The 18,377-nt window shown below is 40.4% G+C and overlaps 2 protein-coding genes and 1 long non-coding RNA gene across 4 annotated transcripts; all 3 read left to right on the forward strand.

Moving 5' to 3' along the window:
* The first annotated feature begins 4,899 nt into the window (after positions 1–4,899).
* LOC148097752 (uncharacterized) lies at positions 4,900–5,414 on the forward strand. The gene is made up of 3 exons (XR_015716818.1): positions 4,900–4,976; positions 5,070–5,189; positions 5,277–5,414. It is a non-coding gene; the product is annotated as an uncharacterized LOC148097752 (long non-coding RNA).
* A 1,045-nt stretch (positions 5,415–6,459) lies between these two features.
* Positions 6,460–7,952, forward strand: LOC148097753 (uncharacterized). Its single transcript, XM_087831329.1, has 3 exons — positions 6,460–6,845; positions 6,931–7,213; positions 7,305–7,952. The coding sequence occupies exons 1-3, from the start codon at positions 6,460–6,462 to the stop codon at positions 7,950–7,952; spliced, it is 1,317 nt and encodes a 438-aa protein (XP_087687455.1).
* Positions 7,953–10,518: 2,566 nt separating this feature from the next.
* LOC102792346 (organic cation/carnitine transporter 2-like) lies at positions 10,519–18,336 on the forward strand. 2 transcript variants are annotated; one of them, XM_006786644.3, is made up of 10 exons: positions 10,519–11,071; positions 11,266–11,369; positions 12,346–12,500; positions 13,275–13,446; positions 15,476–15,617; positions 15,799–15,893; positions 16,020–16,234; positions 16,334–16,516; positions 17,538–17,673; positions 17,978–18,336. In XM_006786644.3, the coding sequence occupies exons 1-10, from the start codon at positions 10,694–10,696 to the stop codon at positions 18,048–18,050; spliced, it is 1,653 nt and encodes a 550-aa protein (XP_006786707.2). In that variant the 5' UTR covers positions 10,519–10,693; the 3' UTR covers positions 18,051–18,336. The 2 variants fall into 2 exon arrangements, with proteins under 2 accessions (XP_006786707.2, XP_035761995.2); XM_035906102.2 differs by having other exon boundaries at positions 15,802–15,893.
* Positions 18,337–18,377: the final 41 nt, after the last annotated feature.

An 18,377-nucleotide genomic window follows, 5' to 3' on the forward strand; every position in this document is an offset into this window, starting at 1 on the left:
GAGCCACCTTCATGCCCACTTCCCTCAGGTCTCCTCCAGCAGGAGGCGAAGAAATATGCCGGTTTCATACACTCCATCGATTTTCCCCTCGAACAAAGACAGACAGGGAGAAAGAGAGAGAGCGATGGAAGCGGTGAGCGGAGAGCAGAGTGAAAGAAATGAGAGATAGATGAAGAGCGTTTACCTCGATGGTAAATTTTCTTGTTTCATCTGCCCGGTGGAATATATCTGGCAATTACTGGCAACTGGAGAAGGAGATGCGAGGATGTGGCTCTATTATTGGGCCAAATTCAAGGTTCAGTGTGCGTACTTCTGAGGGGAACATACTCATCAAGCCGATGTCGAGCTCCAAACGTTGAAAAAGCACCATTTAATGTGAGAGTGAGTGTGACACAGGGCAACAGAAACACAAACGCAGAGCAACAGGAAAGACGGCGAAGAGAAGTTGGGGGGCTGGGGGGGGGGGGGGGGGGGGGGGGGGAGTTGGGCTGGTGTTAAGGTGATTAGTCTGGTGGGTTGGCGATAGAGAGAGTTGATCAATAACCTATCGATCGCCCATTGCAAGTGTCAGGGGGGTAGTGGGAAAGAGAGGGAGGGTGAGAGAAAGGATAGGGAGGGAGTCAGCCCTGGCTTGACTTTTAAAAATCCTTTACTCCACTGATGACAAATAACCCATTAGACTGCAGGAGAGCTGGAAAATGTGAAAATCCCCCCCTGCTGCACACACACACACACACATACATACACACACACACACACGTGCACCTGCTTTGCCCCAATGTTGCAAATATTTCTCGGTTTCAAATAAGCGTGCTACAGACCGTTTTTCAACAAAGCCTGCGTGGAAAGGAAAAATCATTTCTGTAAGTAGTGTGGAGGAACTATTGAGCTCAGTGCAGAAAAGTTACTTAGCAGACCATTACTTCAAAGAATTCCTCAAGGCTGAAATATTCACTGGAGCACAGAGCACTCGATACCCACCCTAAAACCTTTTCAAATGTTCTGCAATAAGTCTGTTAGAAATGGGTGACAAATTTGAATGCGACTGAAAGCAGTGCAGAAACAGAGTGGGCTGTTTGCGCTCAGATTTTTCTTTAAAGTGAGCTGTGAGTTTTGAACTGCAAAATTATGTAAAAACGAATGTGTGTTTTATCGGTGTGTGTCTTGTTTGTAGCTTTGGGGAGATAAATGATAGGAGGTCTTGTTAAAATAATGAGAGGTGCTGAGAAACAGTCTCTTGGGCATCCCCTTTGAGCCAAGAACAGCGTTAATTAGTCTTAAAAAATGAACGCAGAGAGAAATTTATTTTTCAAAAACTATTAGGACCGGGCTAATGAATCCATTTGACAGTGAAGGATGATACTGCATCCCTGTTTTTTACGCTGAGGTAAATGGACTGGTTCTTATATATCTTATTTTCTACTCTTTTTAAGGCAAAACATGATTTATTCCCTTCCCTCACTTAGAGCTAACATTCACATTACTTGGGGTTCAGTATCTTGCCCAAGGATACTTTGGCATGCAGACTGGAGCAGCCAGGGATCGAACCACCAACTACCTCCTGAGCTACAGCCACCGTGTATGTGTCATGTATCATGTATGTGTGTCACCAAGAAAGGGGTCACGGTGTTACAAGGTTTGTTGCTCCCTGGTGTGGTCCAGCCCTACAGGATGGGGTCAGAGGTGAAGAGTCTCTGAGTACTTGGAAAAATCAGAGTATAAAGGACGGCAGCGGAGGATTGAATGGTTATTGAATAAGCCATTATTTTTTATTATCCACCGGAAGTCTTTCATGATGGGTTAAGGGGTCCGAGATTGTTGTCAGGATTTGGTGTGTGTGCATGACGTGTGTGCACAGAAAGAAAAAAACAACAGCTCTTTTCTCATCATGGCACTCAGTTGTAAAACACTTTCTCTTTGCAGAGGCTTGGAGTTCTGATGGCAGACAGACAATGATGGATTCTCCTCGCACTAGGCCTCAGTTCTCAAACAGCCATTATCATTACGGACCCTGCTGACTGCAGGGCTCATTTGGACAAACGGAGGGGGCTGTTGATATTTAAGGGAAGCCACGTGTAAGAGTGATGAGGAAAACATGGCCTCTTTGCCCAGTCCTCTCTTTCTCATGCACACTCTTCTCTTTCTCATCCTTTTTCCAGCTTTCATTTGCCCTATTTTTTCCCGTTTTACTTCCCCTGTCTCTCTTTCTCTCGCTCTCTCCTTCCTGTGTCCTTGTCTCCTCTGTCTCCCCCCCCACACACACACACACACACACACACAAACGTGTACGCTGCCCTCTAAGACTGCCCTGCCCCCACACAGTGTCTCTCTCAAATTAATGTGAAGATATTGACAAGTGATGGGCTTAGAAGGTATAGATCATCAGGAGGGAGAGGAAAAGAGAGACGAGACCAAGCTGAGTGCTCCTTACTAAATGAGGGCTTTCCCTGTTGCTACCCAGCAGCTTACGTCTGTAAGTGGTGGCTGCAGAAGTGCAGCAGTTAATCAGGTGTTTCTCATACTCAGTCTTCAAGAAAGCATGACAGGTGGAGGCGAGAGGTAAAACAATGACTTTTTCAGGCTTACATGCACAAAGTATAAAATAAAAGCCAGGCACATAAATATGTGTCACACTTGCACACTACTCTGTGCAAACTGGATAAAGCTGCTAACAATAAGCAGAGGACCACTTGGTCAATATGCCAGTTACCCAGATGAAGGTAAGGAAAGGGCAAATCATAGCCAATCAGTGAAGAGCTTTCACTGTCCTCTAGCAAGAGCTGACCCCCTGACCCTATTTGATGACCCTCAGGCCAAAGGTCAACACTCCAGGGGTCAGAGGGCATCTCCATAGACTGGCCAGAGAGGCACTGTCATGGCAACAGCACTGCTAAAGAATGGTAAGGTGTGGCCGGCATGTGGATCGGAAGATCCCTGAGCGGTGATGTGATGGTACCTGATTTGTTACAAACTTAAATTTGAGGGGTTTTCCGTTTTATTGTTGTGTACATAAAATACATTTTATATCTCTGCTCTGGTACCTATGGAATTTTGTTAACCTGGGTTCTTTTCTGATGTCACGGCTCTCATGTCTTTGATTTGTCAGCGGTTTAACCGCTTCACTCATTTCCCTCATTCAAATGTGTGTTTGAAACTCAAGGGGAGAAAATAGACAAATTAATCAAATGTGTACACCAGAACTTCTTTTTTCCCCAATAAGTCATCTAAGTCATCCAAAGTCTGGTAAGATTAATGTTGCGACCCTTTACAAGGAGCCTGAACTTTAGCTTTAGAACAAGTGAATTGCCCCATGTTACTAAACCATCTAAAAGTAATTAGTGAGGTAAGTTTTTTCAATGCTTAAATCCTTCATATTTTAAATAAATTATTCCAGTTTACATAACTGATATTTTGTATTGGACACAGCATTTACATACGCAAAAAAAAGATTCTTTCCTCGTGAAGTAAAAATTTTGAATAAAATGTAACTGGACTATATAGAAATCAATAGGGAAGGAAATATATAAATTAATACAATTCAAGGAAATATGCATGGTATACCAATCACATCATTTTCATTATACTAAAATCCATTAAATTCAAATACATTGTTCTTCTGTAACAAAATCACATGGAAATTTTTACATGTAATTAAATTACTAAAAGTCAACAATATATTAAAAATATATTTTAAGTGCATTTTGGGACTTCTGTGTTTCATATATAGCCTGTTCTGGATGTTTATTTCATTCTGTTGCTTCTGTTAATCACCTGTCTTAAGAGCCGGTGTACCCTTTGTACTGGAATCCATGCTGGGTTGCACCATCTTGTGGTGGTTGTGCGCACAGCTCCTGTGGTATTGCTGCTTCTATTACAGTTTTTTCTGATGACTTAAGCACCTTTTTTGTAACTATTGGCTATTTTTGCAAAACTCTACACACAAATAAGAAAACTCTTCACCCAATCAGCAAAACATTGTAGTTTCCTTGTAAAAGCGAATAACCCTTGCTTAACTCTCCACACCTTTGTAAAAATGGTATTTTCGTATCCAACAGTTAACACAAGCCATCACATTAATAAGCACACAATGCACCAACTACACACTGATGGTATGAATAAAAAAACACATCTGGCGTTTGCTTTCTCTGTGCACAAGGTAGGCTATGTCAGTTTGAGCTCATACTTTTGTCATAGGTCTGTAAACATGGAGGGATCCAAACTTCAAGTACTGGTGTTTATTTACACACATCAAAACAAACACAAGTGTTTATTTCCAAGTATAGGATTATTTGCAATCGCCATATTGACTATATGGGTTTCTTGGTCTGCAGTGAACATGCTTCTTCTGCCCCAGCATCTGGTCGTCTAGCAATTCTGTAAAGTAACAATTTCAGTATTTTTACATCTATGGTATTGTTGTGTTTCTCATTGGCATATGGCAGTGCTACAAATCTTAGTGCAAAGTGACTGTACTAACCGATTCTCATTTCGAAATGTCCTTATGATGCTTGCTACAGTGTAGCGGCTCGAGTTAGGCTGAACCCGTTGGCCAGCTTCCCTCAGGGTCACTCCACGGTTGATTACATGGTCCACTATTGTAGCTCTGATGTCATCAACAATTCTATTTCTTACTCTTCTTACCCTTCCTCCCCCCCCTCCTCGTCCTCCTCTTGTTCCTCCTTGTCCTTGTCGTCCTCTTCATCCTACTACTTCACCTCCACGTCCTCTTGCTCGGCCTCCTCTACTTCTCACTCTTCCTGCTCCCTCCATTGTACTCCACACACAGAGCTGTTAGGAGGTGGTGGGTAGGGGTATTGTTGTTTTTTGGGTTTTGTTTTCTTTCTTGGCACAGGTAGGCGGGGCGGGGCTTGATGGCATTCCGGCACACCTGCGGCGCATCGGACGTCATTAGGGAGCGCTTTTATGGAGCTGAATCTCGGACGTCTGGTGTCGGAGTATTGTCGTTTTCATAAGTGGTAACGTGTTGGTGCAAGCTGAATCTGTTGATTCCACGCGATTGAGCTGCATGTTTTAGGATCCATCATCTGTCTGCTTCTCCTTTGTTTTAGCCTGTCCCGCTGCCTGTTCGCCTGCCTAGTTTTCTGTGTGTGGGCTTCTGTGGATCCGTGACGGAGAATTACTTCATACCAGGCTGTGACCACCGCTACATCTGTATGTCGGTGTTGCAAGTAAGTTCTCCAACTCTCCTCGTCCACTTTTAGTTGAACTCTCGGCGATCGACGTACTCTGTAACTTTGTTTGTCCCTCGCTTTTAGGTAATTCCGGTGCGTCATCGGTCCGCCCGCATACCCCGGCTCCGTCTCGTCCTGTCAGCGTTGCTCTCCGTGCACATTTTTATCTGTCACTGTATATAGCCCCTTCCCTTGTAAATATTCCCTCATCTGTGTACATAAACTTGCATCACTACAATCCTGTGCTAGTGTGTTTCTGCCACTAAATCCATTCGGGTAAAGTCCCCTTAACAAGAGCTTACCTGTATTATAGTGCTTAGGCTGATTGCAAAGTGAACTAATGATCTAAAAAAGTTTTCACATGTGACAGTGTGCCAGACAGTTGGCAAAATAGTGTTAATGATAGCCATACATGTGTATAATTTTGCTAGGAGTGTGTTGGAAATTTGGTAATTGAGTGTAAAGCAGTGAGTTGTGTTTAAAGTTCTGCAAAAATAGTGCTGTGCAGTGGATTGTAGCTACAGGTTTGCAAAGTGTGTGTTACAAAATGGCAAACTGAGTGCAAAGCAGTGTTTGTGCTTTTAGTTTTGCAAACTCAGTGAGTGGTTTTGCTATAAGTATTAATAGTATTAGAAATTGTGCCATAAGAATCACAGTTAGGGTTTAAGCATTCAGAAAAAACTGTAAACTTAGCTGCTAGTATATCAAGTACAATTGTGTTAGTCTATTAATTCACATAGACTGTCGACTTACCTATGTGCTCTGTCCCATGCTTGTGTTAAATTGCAAACAAATTGCTCCTACTGGGTCACTTATGGACTTTTAAGTTGGTTGCCAACATAGAGATGTCTGGTTTCAGTGTAATATTACAGTTTTTTCTGAATGCTTAAACCCTAACTGTGATTCTTATAGCACAATTCCTAAAACTATTAATACTTATTGCAAAACCACTCACTGAGTTTGCAAAACTAAAAGCACAAACACTGCTTTGCACTCAGTTTGCAATTTTGTAACACACACTTTGCAAAACTGTAGGCACAATTCACTGCACAACACTCTTTTTGCAGAACTTTAAACACAACTCACTGCTTACACTCAATTACCAAATTTCCAACACACTCCTAGCAAAATTATACACATGTATGGCTATCATTAACACTATTTTGCCAACTGTCTGGCACACTTTCACTTGTGAAAACTGTTTTAGATAATTAGTCCACTTTGCAATCAGCCTAAGCACTATAAACAGGCCACAGGTAAGCTGTATATGTGGAGTACAATGGAAGGAGCAGTAAGAGTGAGAAGAGGGAGAGGACGTGGAGGTGAAGAAGTTGGAGGAGGAGGACGTGGAGGTGAAGAAGCAAGAGGACGTGGAGGTGAAGAAGCAAGAGGAAGAGGACGTGGAGGTGAAGAAGCAAGAGGGTTAGAGGAAGTTAGAGGAAGAGGACAAGGAGGAGCAAGAAGAGGACGAGGAGGGGAAAGAGGAAGGGTAAGAAGAGTAAGAAACAGAATAACTGATGACATCAGAGCTACAATAGTGGACCATGTCATCAACCATGGGATGACCCTGAGGGAAGCTGGCCAACGGGTTCAGCCTAAACTGAGCCGCTACACTGTGGCAAGCATCATTAGGACATTTCGAAATGAGAATCGGTAAGTACTTTGTAGCACTGCCATACTCTAATGAGAAACACAACAGTACCATACATGCAAAAATACTGAAATTGTTACTTTACAGAATTGCTAGACGTCCAGATGTTGGGGGCAGAGGCAGAATGTTCACTCCAGAGCAAGAGACCCATATAGTGAACATGGTGATTGCCAATAATGCAATAAGACTGCGCGAAATACAGCAGCGCATACTTGATAATGACACCATCTTTCAAAATATACACAGTGCAAGCATTTCTGCACTAAGTCGTGTACTTGCACGCCACAGAATAAGAATGAAGCAAATTTACAGAGTTCCTTTCGAGAGAAACACAGAACGTGTAAAGCAACTGCGATATGACTATGTGCAGGTAACCTAGTGTCATTGGTTCTGAATTTGGAAGTGCATACTGTAGTGCTGTGCATGGGCCTGAGGTGTTGCATTTGTTTTGTCTTGTCCAGAGAGTGATGGAACTAGAAGCAGATGCAACGGGACATGAGCTACTTTTTGTAGATGAGGCCGGTTTTAACCTCAGTAAAACCAGGAGACGTGGCAGGAACATTATTGGACACCGTGCCATCATCAATGTCCCAGGACAACGTGGTGGTAACATAACCATGTGTGCAGCTATAAGCCAAAATGGTGTTGTTCACCATCATGCAACCATAGGCCCATACAACACTGCACACATTATTGCATTCCTGGACACCTTGCATGACATGCTCACTGTTCAGAGACCAGAGCAGACCCGAAATGCCATCATATGGGACAATGTTAGTTTCCATAGGGCTGCTTTGGTCCGCAACTGGTTTACAGACCACCCATCCTTCATGGCACTCAACCTCCCTCCATACTCTCCATTCTTAAATCCCATCGAAGAGTTCTTCTCTGCCTGGCGCTGGAAAGTGTATGACCGTCATCCTCATCAACAGGTAGCCCTTTTACAGGCAATGGAGGAGGCATGTGGAGATATTGACCAGCCATCATGTCAGGCCTGGATACGCCATTCAAGGAGATATTTTCCCCGGTGCCTTGGACTGGAGGATATTGCATGTGATGTGGACGAAATTTTGTGGCCAAACCCAGAAAGACGACATGATGTAGGCTGATTGTCTTTTTTTTTTTTTTTTTTTTTTTTTTTTTTTTTTTTTGGTGAAATTCCTATTTTGTGTTCTGACTTTGTCTTGGTTTTGATGAGTTTTAATAAACACCAATACTTGAAGTTTGGATCCTTGTATGTTTACATGACACTATGACAAAAGTGTGACCTCAAATTGACATCTGTACACAGAGAAAGCAAAAGCCAGATGTGTTTTGTATTCATACCATCAGTGTGCAGTTGGAGCATTGTGTGCTTAGTAGATGATGGCTTATGTGTACTGTTTGATACGAAAACACCATTTTTACGAAGGTGTGAAGAGTTAATCTAGCTGTGTTTGCTTTTGCAAGAGAACTACAATGTTTTGATAATTGGGTGACAGGTTTTCTTATTTGTGTGTAGAGTTTTGCAAAAATAGCCAATAGTTACAAAAATGTGCTTAAGCAATCAGAAAAAACTGTAAATGAGCAAATGGTAAACTTATCATTACTCAATAGTCCACGTTTTTGTCTGGGTTCAACCTCACCTAATGGTACAAACAGCATGAAATAGAAAAACTGAGGGGTAAAGTTTTTCTATTGACCTTTCCTGCTCAGCAATACTCAGTTGAGTAAGCCTATTTGTAGGCTGTGTAACTCTGTAGAGGTGTAACATGTGGACTAAAGTGAACAAAGGATATTCAAAAGTCCTGTCCCTAATTGTACACTGTAGCGTTGTCAAAGTAACTGCTGTTTACTGCTAACAGGTTTCCAGTAGTTCAGAGGCATTGAAAAGAGAGAGGTTGGTATGGGAATTTGCCGTGAGAGCACAAGAGCAACAAAACAAACTTTCAAAGAGAAATTGAGAAATAATATTCGCAATTACAGGCCTGCTGCATCACGTTGCTCTTTCTTTCCATGTGTGTGTAGGAATGTACATTACTGTGTGTACAGCTACATAGGTAATGCATATTCAGTTCAAGTTTTGTTTTATTTATATAGAACCAAATCACAACAAAAGTTGCCTCAAGGTGCTTTACACTGTAAACTACACACCCAACAATAATACAAAGAAAACAGAGAAAACCCCGATGACCAAGCCATTAGGCAACAGTGGGAAGGAAAAACTCAGTTTTAGCAGAAAGAAACCTGCCACTTCTAATTTCATTGTACCTGTGACAACAACAATAATGACATTCTGATTCTGATTCCAGCAGAACCAGGCTCAGGGAGGGGCAGCCATCTGCTACGACTGGATGGGTGTGAGTAGGATAAAGGAGCCTCTGTGGAAGAGAGCCAGAGATAATAATAACAAATAATTAAGCAGCCTACTCCTATTGCAGCATAACTAAGGGAGGATTCAGGGTCACCTGATCCAGCCCTAACTATATGCTTTAGAAAAAAAGAAAGTTTTAAACCTAATCTTGAAAGTAGAGATAGTGTCTGTCTCCTGAATCCAATGCTGGTTCCACAGAAGGGGCCAATAAAGAGAAATTAATATACAAGAAATAAGCTCTCTTTTTTTAGTACCTGTCAGTATTCTCGCTGCAGCATTTTAGATCAATTCAATTTTCAGGGAGTTTTCAGGACATCTTGATAATAACGAATTACAGTAGTCCAGCCTAGAGCTATTAAATGCATGAACTGGTTTTTCAGCGTCACTCTGAGATAGGATTTTTCTAATTTTACAGATATTGCGCAAATGGCAGTCCTATTTGTTCAATATGTGCATTAAAGGACATATCCTGGTCAAAAATAACTCCAAGATTCCTATCAGTGTTTCTGGAGGCCAGAATAATGCCATCCAGAATGGGCATCTGTGTAGAAACCGCATTTCTAAGATTTTTAGGTCTTTATGTCTTTAAGACATTCCTGCAGTTTAACTAACTTGTGTGTGTTATCTGGCTTGATCGACAGATAGTCATATGAGCAACAACAATAACATAAAATGTACATTTTAAAAAAGTTAAAATAACATAAAATAATTTGATTTTTTTAAAATAAAAGTCATGGCGCTGTTTATAAAAAAATGTAATTATGTAATTAAATAAAAGGCAGTGACAAACAAAAATAAACAAACAAAAAAAACGTGTTTAGTCTGGATTTATACGAACTGAGATTTGGAGAGCTGGTGTTTGACGCGCGGAGCAGGAAAACTGTGAACTTAGAGTGTTTCTCTGAGTCCACAGTCATTGTTGGTTTCTAACCCTGCGGCAGCATGTGGGAGGAGAAGTTCCTGGCAATCATACATTTTATTCCGACGTTGATGTGAACGCTTGTTATGACTAACTAGGCTTGGTATTAACATTGACAACTAACAGATTCGTTTATAAGACAGCTGTGCAGATGTGTCCGCAATATAACTAATCCTGAAATCCCGATTGATCATCGAGCATTCAGCGAGCAGAGAGTTATCAGTATGTGTAAGCGAAAGAAGTAGTCTAGTGGCAGTTGATATCCTTACATAAGGATATATATCCTTACATAAGGATATGCAAACACGCTTGTGCAAGCGTTAACACCTACCCCTCCAGTTTTACCAGGAAGGAAAAGTGTGCTTTGTGGGATGAAAGGTTCAAAAGCAATTCAATGACTGAACAGTACAGTTACAGTCTGCATGTGTCTGCTTTTCTTCTTTCTTTTTCTTTCTTTCTTTCTTTTTAATTTCTAACACGTCTATGCACGCCGTGTCTGGTTTGACATGTTGCATAAGGTATCTTAAAGCAACTTTCTAGAAACAGTTTGCTTGCGCTCCTCCAGGTTTTTTGCCAGCATGTCAAATGGAAAAATCAGAGACTTTGACGAAATCACGTCTTTTCTGGGCGACTACGGGCTCTTTCAAATTCTCATTATGGTTCTGCTCAGTGTAAGTACAATGCCCGCAGGATACATGGGTGTAATTGTGGTTTTTGTTTCGGATACACCCGAACATTATTGCAGAAGCCCAAACAGCTCCTCGCGCAACGGCACAGAGTGGGAACAGGAGAATGGTTTCCATTACCGGGGCAGCTGGATGGGACCGGGCAGCTGCTCTCGATACAAGCTCAATGAAAACTGGACAGAAAAAGCAGCCGGCTTCAATGACACAGAACAGTGTTTGGACGGCTGGGTTTTCAGCACTGACAAATACACCGCCACCATCGTTTCTGAGGTTCAGTACTGCCTAAATGATCACTGACAGTCAGCCTGTAGTACACGAATTGTTTCGTATGGCTGTGACATTAAAAGACTTCGAGAGCTAAAACATGTAAAAATTGCTTCATGTATTCGAAATAAACTCACTTTATTCTATTATTTTTATCTGAACGTAACCCGAATAACCATATTCTCTCCTTTTAACTGAAGTGGGATCTTGTGTGCGACAATGCATGGAAAGTCCCTTTCTCCACCTCTTTCTTCTTTGTGGGGGCACTTATTGGATCTTTTATTAGTGGACATCTATCAGACCGGTAAGTCTGTCATATAAAAATATGTAATCAGCCTTTGTTTAAAAAACGTTAAGATAAGAAAAGGAGGCTGAAAGATATCGTGGCTTTAACAAGTAGCCTTTGTCTTTTTCTTCCGTCTCTGATACACGAGGAAAGGTTAAAAAATATTTTTTCTTACCTGGGTGAATTGAAAAAATCATAAAAAGCTTTTGATACATGATTGATAAAGTGACCTACAAATAAAACTAGTTGCTTTAAAGTTTTAGGAGGAGGGTTAAATTGTTTTCAGAACAGAGTTGTCCAGATAATTCATGTAAAAATATTTAATACTGCAGTCTGAAAGATGCAGGAGTGTGGCTCAAAGAGGCTCCTAAATTTAGGTCTGTGTATTAAATGTGCATGCTCTTTTGTGTGAGTATGTATTTCCTGGCTGAAAACTATCAAGAGTGTATTTAGAACTCTGCAGGTTTGAGGTTGAAGCCTGCAGAGCTGTTTTCATGTCATCTGAGGCTTGTGTTTGTTTCCAGTTTGGATTCTATGATCTGTTTGTCTCAGCAAGTTGTTTGGTAAACAGATCAAAGATCTGGAAGCAGATATTCAGTCTAAATATCCAGGTAGTGGGCAACATCGCAACATCTAGTGTACGCACTACTGTGGTAGAAGGGAATCTTTTTCTTAGTTCATAACAAGTAAGGATTGTCTCTTTCACTTTTAGTTATAGGTATTTGGGTTGTTTTTTTTTAAATATATATATATATATATATATATATATATATATTATATTTACATATGTATTATTTGATGAGCTGAAACCAAACAATTTTTAACAGTGGTGCTGACAGAAAAAAAATAAAACCCATACCATCTGAGAGAATCAAAAAAGTAGAGAGAAGAAAAACTGATAACCAGCCCAAACTCACTATGATACTGTTATGTTTTCATGACATTACATCTTTACATCTCTGTATTCCCTATTTATGCATAACTTTTCTTACAGATTTGGTAGAAAGCCAGTATTTTTTTTCACTATGATCCTACAAACAGTCACCGCCTTGATCCAGGTCACCTCCGTCAGCTGGGTCATGTTCACTATCCTCAACTGTCTAAGAGGACTTGGCCAAATTTCCAATTTCATTGCATCACTCGTACTCGGTAAGACAGCCCATTTGCTCCTATCACACTTCAAGAAGTCTCGGCATGTATTCTCCAGGGCTGAAACAAAGTGTAGCACAGAGCCATGCTTCTGTTCCTCAGTGTGACGGTGGTTCAAAACCCATTGAAAGGTTGTGCTGTACCAATTCATTCTGGGTCTTAAAAACCCAGTTGTATTGTGTTGAGGCAGTTTAAAGAAGAATTAATCACTATTTCTTGTCTTTTTGTTAAACATATCACATTTACCTAACACGCACCAGAGGAGACACATGTTTCTAGTAGGGTTACATCATCCAGCGTAAAATATTTTTGTGCCAAACACATTGATCCTTCCGCTGTGGTAACATTTTATAAATAAAAGGTCAGCAAATAGAAGCTTTCATGTGAACGAGCAGAATTAAAGTCTACATAAAAGTTTCTTTAACCCCGAGAGGTCTAATCAGCATCTGTGGTGATCCTAACCATAATTTATTATATTATTTAATTTCTTCTGACTATGATTGCCGACTCCTGTTTGTCTGAACAAAGCTGTATTTTTCAGCTCCAGAGGTATCTCCATGAAATCAGATAAAGTGCCTCAAGCATTGAAGGAGCATCCTTTTGATCTAAGGCTGTGCTCCTTGAAAGAAAGGCGTTTTGGCTTTTTGTAGCTTACTTTTCATCTCCAAGGCTCTAGGCTAAAGTAAAATACTCCTTTAAGCCATTGTCTCAGAAAACCAATCCTCTCATGTTTCCTTTCATTAAAGCCCAATTCTTCATCTTTGTCTTGTCCAGGTTCTGAAATACTGAGTAAGTCTGCCAGGGTGACCTACATTCTGCTGGGACACAGTCTTGGGTTTGGCTTTGGTTATGCCTTATTGCCCCTCTTTGCTTACTTCATACGTGGCTGGAGGATGCTGCTGGTTGCTGCTGCCCTCCCAGGCTTCCTATTTATTCCAACGTGGTGGTAAATCTAATGGATGATGATTCATGTGACCAGTGCACAGAGAATTTTATTAGGACTTTGTGCACCCCTGCATTTCAGTGCATTAATCCGATATTAGCAATGCAATTTTAGAGAAACATGTCAGTATTTGGGTTTTAGCATTCAGTTAAAGGTTACGTAAAAAATCTGAATGGGGAAAGATTTTACCATGATATTATTGTAAGTGCTATTGGCTGTTTTTTAAAACATATATAATATTGTGGTTTGATGAAAATGACCAGAGCAGCTGGAGCTGATACGATGACATAGCTAACTCACATAACTGCTGTTTATGTTTGTGGTGTTCACGACATGCCCAGCCTTGTCAATAAGTAGCTAGGTTCCTGTTAAACAAAACTGGAAAACTGAGTCCACAGTTACTCAATTTCCATGTGATGCTGCATGTGGATGTCTCATAACAGCAACTTTGCTTCTTGTTATGAAAAGTATAAAACATATTCACATACATTATAGAAATATTGGATCAGCGAGTGGAGACCAACAGACGTGTTACAGCAGGCAACATCAAAATTTGTGCATGTACTATTTGGATTCAATTCGATGTAGACTGTAAAAGTAACTCTGGAACATTTGATGAATGCAGAGTTAGAACAGAAGTTAGTCAATGCCTGCAAGATAATGTTTTTGTTTAGTCAGATACATTACATGTGCATATTCTGTCACTCAGTGTAAGGAATTAGAATATTTTTTATTTATCCTTCAATCCAACCAGCCAAGCTAAATGAATCTATTTTTTTTTTTTTGGTTTTATTTGTCTTTGTGTGTGTGTGCATCCTGTTAATATATGACATAAAAACAGTTCAAGTGCAAGTTGCATCAAAGCAAACCAGAAGATTTCTGAAATAATGCCCTTTAGGCAGGCAAGGCAAAAATAACCTATCAGCACAAGCATGTCATGCCAATGTCAGGCACGGTGGTGGAGGGTGGTGATTTGAGTTTGTTTTGCAGCCACAGGACTTGGGCACCTTGCAATCACTAGGCCGACCATGAACACCTCTGTATACCAAAGTATTGTTAAGTGAGATGTGAAGCCAGCTGTCGGACAGATAAAGCTTCATCCAAATTGTGTCATGCAACAGGACAATGATTAAAACCACAGCAGCAAATCTGTGACAGAATGGCTGAAAAACAAAAGAATCAAGGTGTTGCAATGGCCCAGTCAAAGTCCAGATCTCACCCTGACTGAAATGCTGTGGCAAAACCTTAAAAGACCAAATAAACGAATGCCCACAAACTGCAATGAACTGAAGCAACATTGTAAAAAAAAAGAGTGGGTCAAAGTTCCTTCACAGCGATATGAGAGACCCATAAAGTCATGCAGAAAACTTTTACTTCAAGTTATTGCTGCTAAAGGTGGTTCTACAAGCTACTGAATCACAGGTTGTACTTAGTTTTCCAAAGGAATGCTTAGAGTGAAAACAAGTGAAAAATATCTTTTTGACACGATTGTATATATACTGGAGGAGTGTCCACCACACAGAGAGAGAAAACAACAATGGACCCAACCCACTACAGGATCTAAATAAACAGGAATAATGAAATAAAACAGATTAATGAACTTAATTAATGAACCTCAGAATTGTTCCTCATATATATTCTGACATGTAGATTTAGTTGCATCTGGTATCACACAGTACATCAAATCCGTACATTACTGAACTGGCGTTACTGAAAACTGTTATGCTGTCAAATCCACTGAGGGTTTTGCTGAGTGATGCAATAAGTCTTTGTTTTCTTTTAGAAACCAGAATGGCACACACATAAAACAAAGTCCAGCCTCACTATCCTTTTTACGAGCGCATGAAACTAATTTCTCAAAAGCAAAGTTCACTCACGATCAGTTCAGACAAGATAACACTGTTGTCAGTCAGCCTGGATAACATTTGGGTGACAGTTGTGATAGATAACGCGTGTTTTCACTGAATCTGGAAAAATCTCGTTTTGAGGTGCATGTTTTGCTATACGCTTTTCACTGCTCTTGTGTGTGCAGCTTGATTCCTGAGTCGCCTCGTTGGCTTTTGCAGAAAGGTCGAGTGGAGGAGGCTGAGCTTGTCATACGTAAGGCTGCCCAGTGGAACAGAGTCCCCGCCCCTGAGGTCATATTCAGAGCTGGGGATTGCTTAGAGCTCATGGTACCATTTTTTTTTTTATTTCCTTAAGCTATGAAAGCCATTGTGCTCCAGTATAAAATATAACTTAAATTGTAGAAATCACACAATACTTTTCCACCATGCAATCTGAAATTATTATATATTCAATGTGGACAGATGACTTTGCTCTATAATGTTCTGTTTCTTTCTGTGTCTAATTCAGCAGAATAAAGATGAAGAAGAGCAGACATACACTTACATGGACTTGATGCGCACCCATAACATAAGGAACATAACAATTTTAGGTGTTTTCATATGGTAATGGGCTTTCCAGAAACATATAGTAATGCCAGATATTGTGTTGCATGTTGTAGTAGCAATAATTATGCTGTCTAATGTAAAACAAACTTGTATTGCTGAGTCTTGATTATGCTTTTTTTGCAGGATCTCTGTGGCCATGGTCTACTATGGGCTCTCTCTCAATAGCAGCAACCTGCATGGAAACATCTACCTCAACTGCTTCATTTCTGCAGCCATTGACATTGTTGTGTATGTAGCCACCTGGCTTCTGATTGATAGGGCTCCACGGCCCACTTTACTCTTCACCACGCTGATGTTCTGCGGTATTATGCTTCTGGTTATAAAACTGGTTCCTGAAGGTATGTGTACAATATCAGCAGTTCCAGGAATTAGCTAGAACACTCAGTAGATTAGCACATTGTTTAAACTTTTTCTAATCACTGCCTTTTTCTTTCCAGACATGCCCATCATGGTCCAGGTGTTGGCTTTGGTGGGAAAGATTGGTGTATCTGCTGCTTACTGCTTTATCTACGTGTTTTTCACTGAGCTGATGCCCACTGTGGTCAGGAACATGGGCTTGGGGATCTGCGCCACAGCTGGACGAATAGGAGCTATCATATGTCCTTATTTACTTTACATGGGTAAGTGTGCTTTCTTTTTGTTTTTCGGTCAGAGAGCTTAGGGGAGGTGCATGGGCATCAAAGCTGAAGCAACAATATCCATGTTCGGGGCTAATCTAGCATTTTAGTATTTCAGTTAGTGTTTCACTTTGATAACAGGGGCAGTGGTTAGCATTGCTGGCTCACAGCGAGAAGAGTTATATCCATGTTAGGGCATTTCTGTGTGGAGTCGGTACATTTTCCTCGTGTGTGGGTAGTCTGGCTCCTTTGTACAGTCTATAGACATGTGTGGGGTTAGGTTAACTGTAGATGTGAAGCATCTATGGTTGTCTGTCTCACCCTATGATAATTAAGTCTCCCAGCGACCCTAAAACAGATAAACAGAAGAAACTGGATGGATGGACTTTGATTGGACAGCCTAACATTGCATCCTGGTTTGATCATGATTTCTGTAATAGGTTTGCAGTTCATGAGCCTGAGTGAAGGAAGCCGTGACAACAGAATTGACCTTAATGTGTAAAATCGACAGAGACCACTTTCAAATGACAAAGTCCACTTTAGGATTGATGGTTTAATAAATAACACTATGCATGCAGTTATTATCAGAGGCCTCATCCTCATTTCTACTGTGACCTAGAGTTGTCATGTGTGATTTAAGTGGTTTGATTAAGGAAGTCTGTTTTCCAACTCTCTTGAAATTATTGTTAGTTGGTTATATTTTTGTATATTCATTTCCCCAATGGTTTTCTCATCTTCTCTGGACTCTGTATATCTTTTTAATTCAGAAATACATCTTGGTAACCTGACCTCCTTCCATTATTGTGTACAAGAGAATGTGCTAACACCATTTTTCCCTTTTTCCGCTTAGTTTTTTTGTTGCCAGTATATTGCTTTATTGGTCTGGTTTTAAATGTATTTATAAATGTTGTAATATAATTCTTAATGCTTGTGTATTGTGCACATCTTCATGATGTGGAAATCCTTTTAACAGTGAAAAGATCTCTCATCGTTCCATTTTAAATGCCTTTTATTTTTCTTGCAGGTGTATACAGCAAGATCCTTCCCTACATCATTTTTGGCACAGCCAGTATTATGGCTGCTGCAGTTAGCATGTTGTTGCCAGACACCAGAAACAGCAAACTCCCCGACCTTCTCATCCAGACCAAACACATCAGACGGTATGTTGTTGATGGACGTACCGAGTTCAGATTTCCCTTTTTTTTTAATGGCGTAATGTTTGTGGATGAGAGTACAGTATAACCATGACCTGAAATTAAAGGATCCGGCTTTTGGTAATAAGTCTGTTACTAATGTATTTGTATTATGCAGTATATATAAATACACTGGCTCGCATCAGAAACATTTTAATTAAAAGGAGCAAAAATTCTTCAGAGCCAACTGAATCACAGCTTTTTTTTAGTGTATTTTAGCCATTCTTATTTATCTGTTCATTCTGCCTTCATTTCTCTTTACATCTTTAAGCTTCTCCTGCTGTTCAAAGGAAACTCTTTCAACCCGACCTGATGCAACTGAAGGCTTCAAAGAAGTGAACTAGAGTGCCATCTGCTGAAAGGAAATCACACAGCAAGTGTGGAAGGACCACATGCGTTTGAAGATGACCAGTATTGTTAGCTTTAAGATGTGTCTGTAGGACTGTGAGAGGTTAATCTGAAGAAAGTTAACTGAGCTTCTTTGTTCTTGTCATGCAGAATTAGTGATATACTTAAATTCCTGGGTTTACACTTTCTCCATCCAGAGTCTTAGATGGTGCTTTTGTTTTTGGCCTACATGATTGTTCATCTGTTTGTTTTTCAGAATGTATTTTTATGCACTCTTGTATTTACAACATTTATTAAAATAAACTGCATCTCACAATGAGGTA

Source organism: Neolamprologus brichardi, chromosome 18 (assembly GCF_056152115.1).
Source record: "Neolamprologus brichardi isolate AB-2024 chromosome 18, ASM5615211v1, whole genome shotgun sequence".
Lineage (NCBI taxonomy): Eukaryota > Metazoa > Chordata > Actinopteri > Cichliformes > Cichlidae > Neolamprologus > Neolamprologus brichardi.

Coding starts and splice junctions, on each gene's coding strand:
- LOC148097753 (XM_087831329.1), top strand. CDS start 6,460: ATGTGGAGTACAATGGAAGGAGCAGTAAGAGTGAGAAGAGGGAGAGGA. Junction 6,846..6,930: donor ACATTTCGAAATGAGAATCG/GTAAGTACTTTG, acceptor GTTACTTTACAG/AATTGCTAGACGTCCAGATG. Junction 7,214..7,304: donor TGCGATATGACTATGTGCAG/GTAACCTAGTGT, acceptor TGTCTTGTCCAG/AGAGTGATGGAACTAGAAGC.
- LOC102792346 (XM_006786644.3), top strand. CDS start 10,694: ATGTCAAATGGAAAAATCAGAGACTTTGACGAAATCACGTCTTTTCTG. Junction 13,447..15,475: donor CTATTTATTCCAACGTGGTG/GTAAATCTAATG, acceptor TTGTGTGTGCAG/CTTGATTCCTGAGTCGCCTC. Junction 15,894..16,019: donor ATTTTAGGTGTTTTCATATG/GTAATGGGCTTT, acceptor CTTTTTTTGCAG/GATCTCTGTGGCCATGGTCT.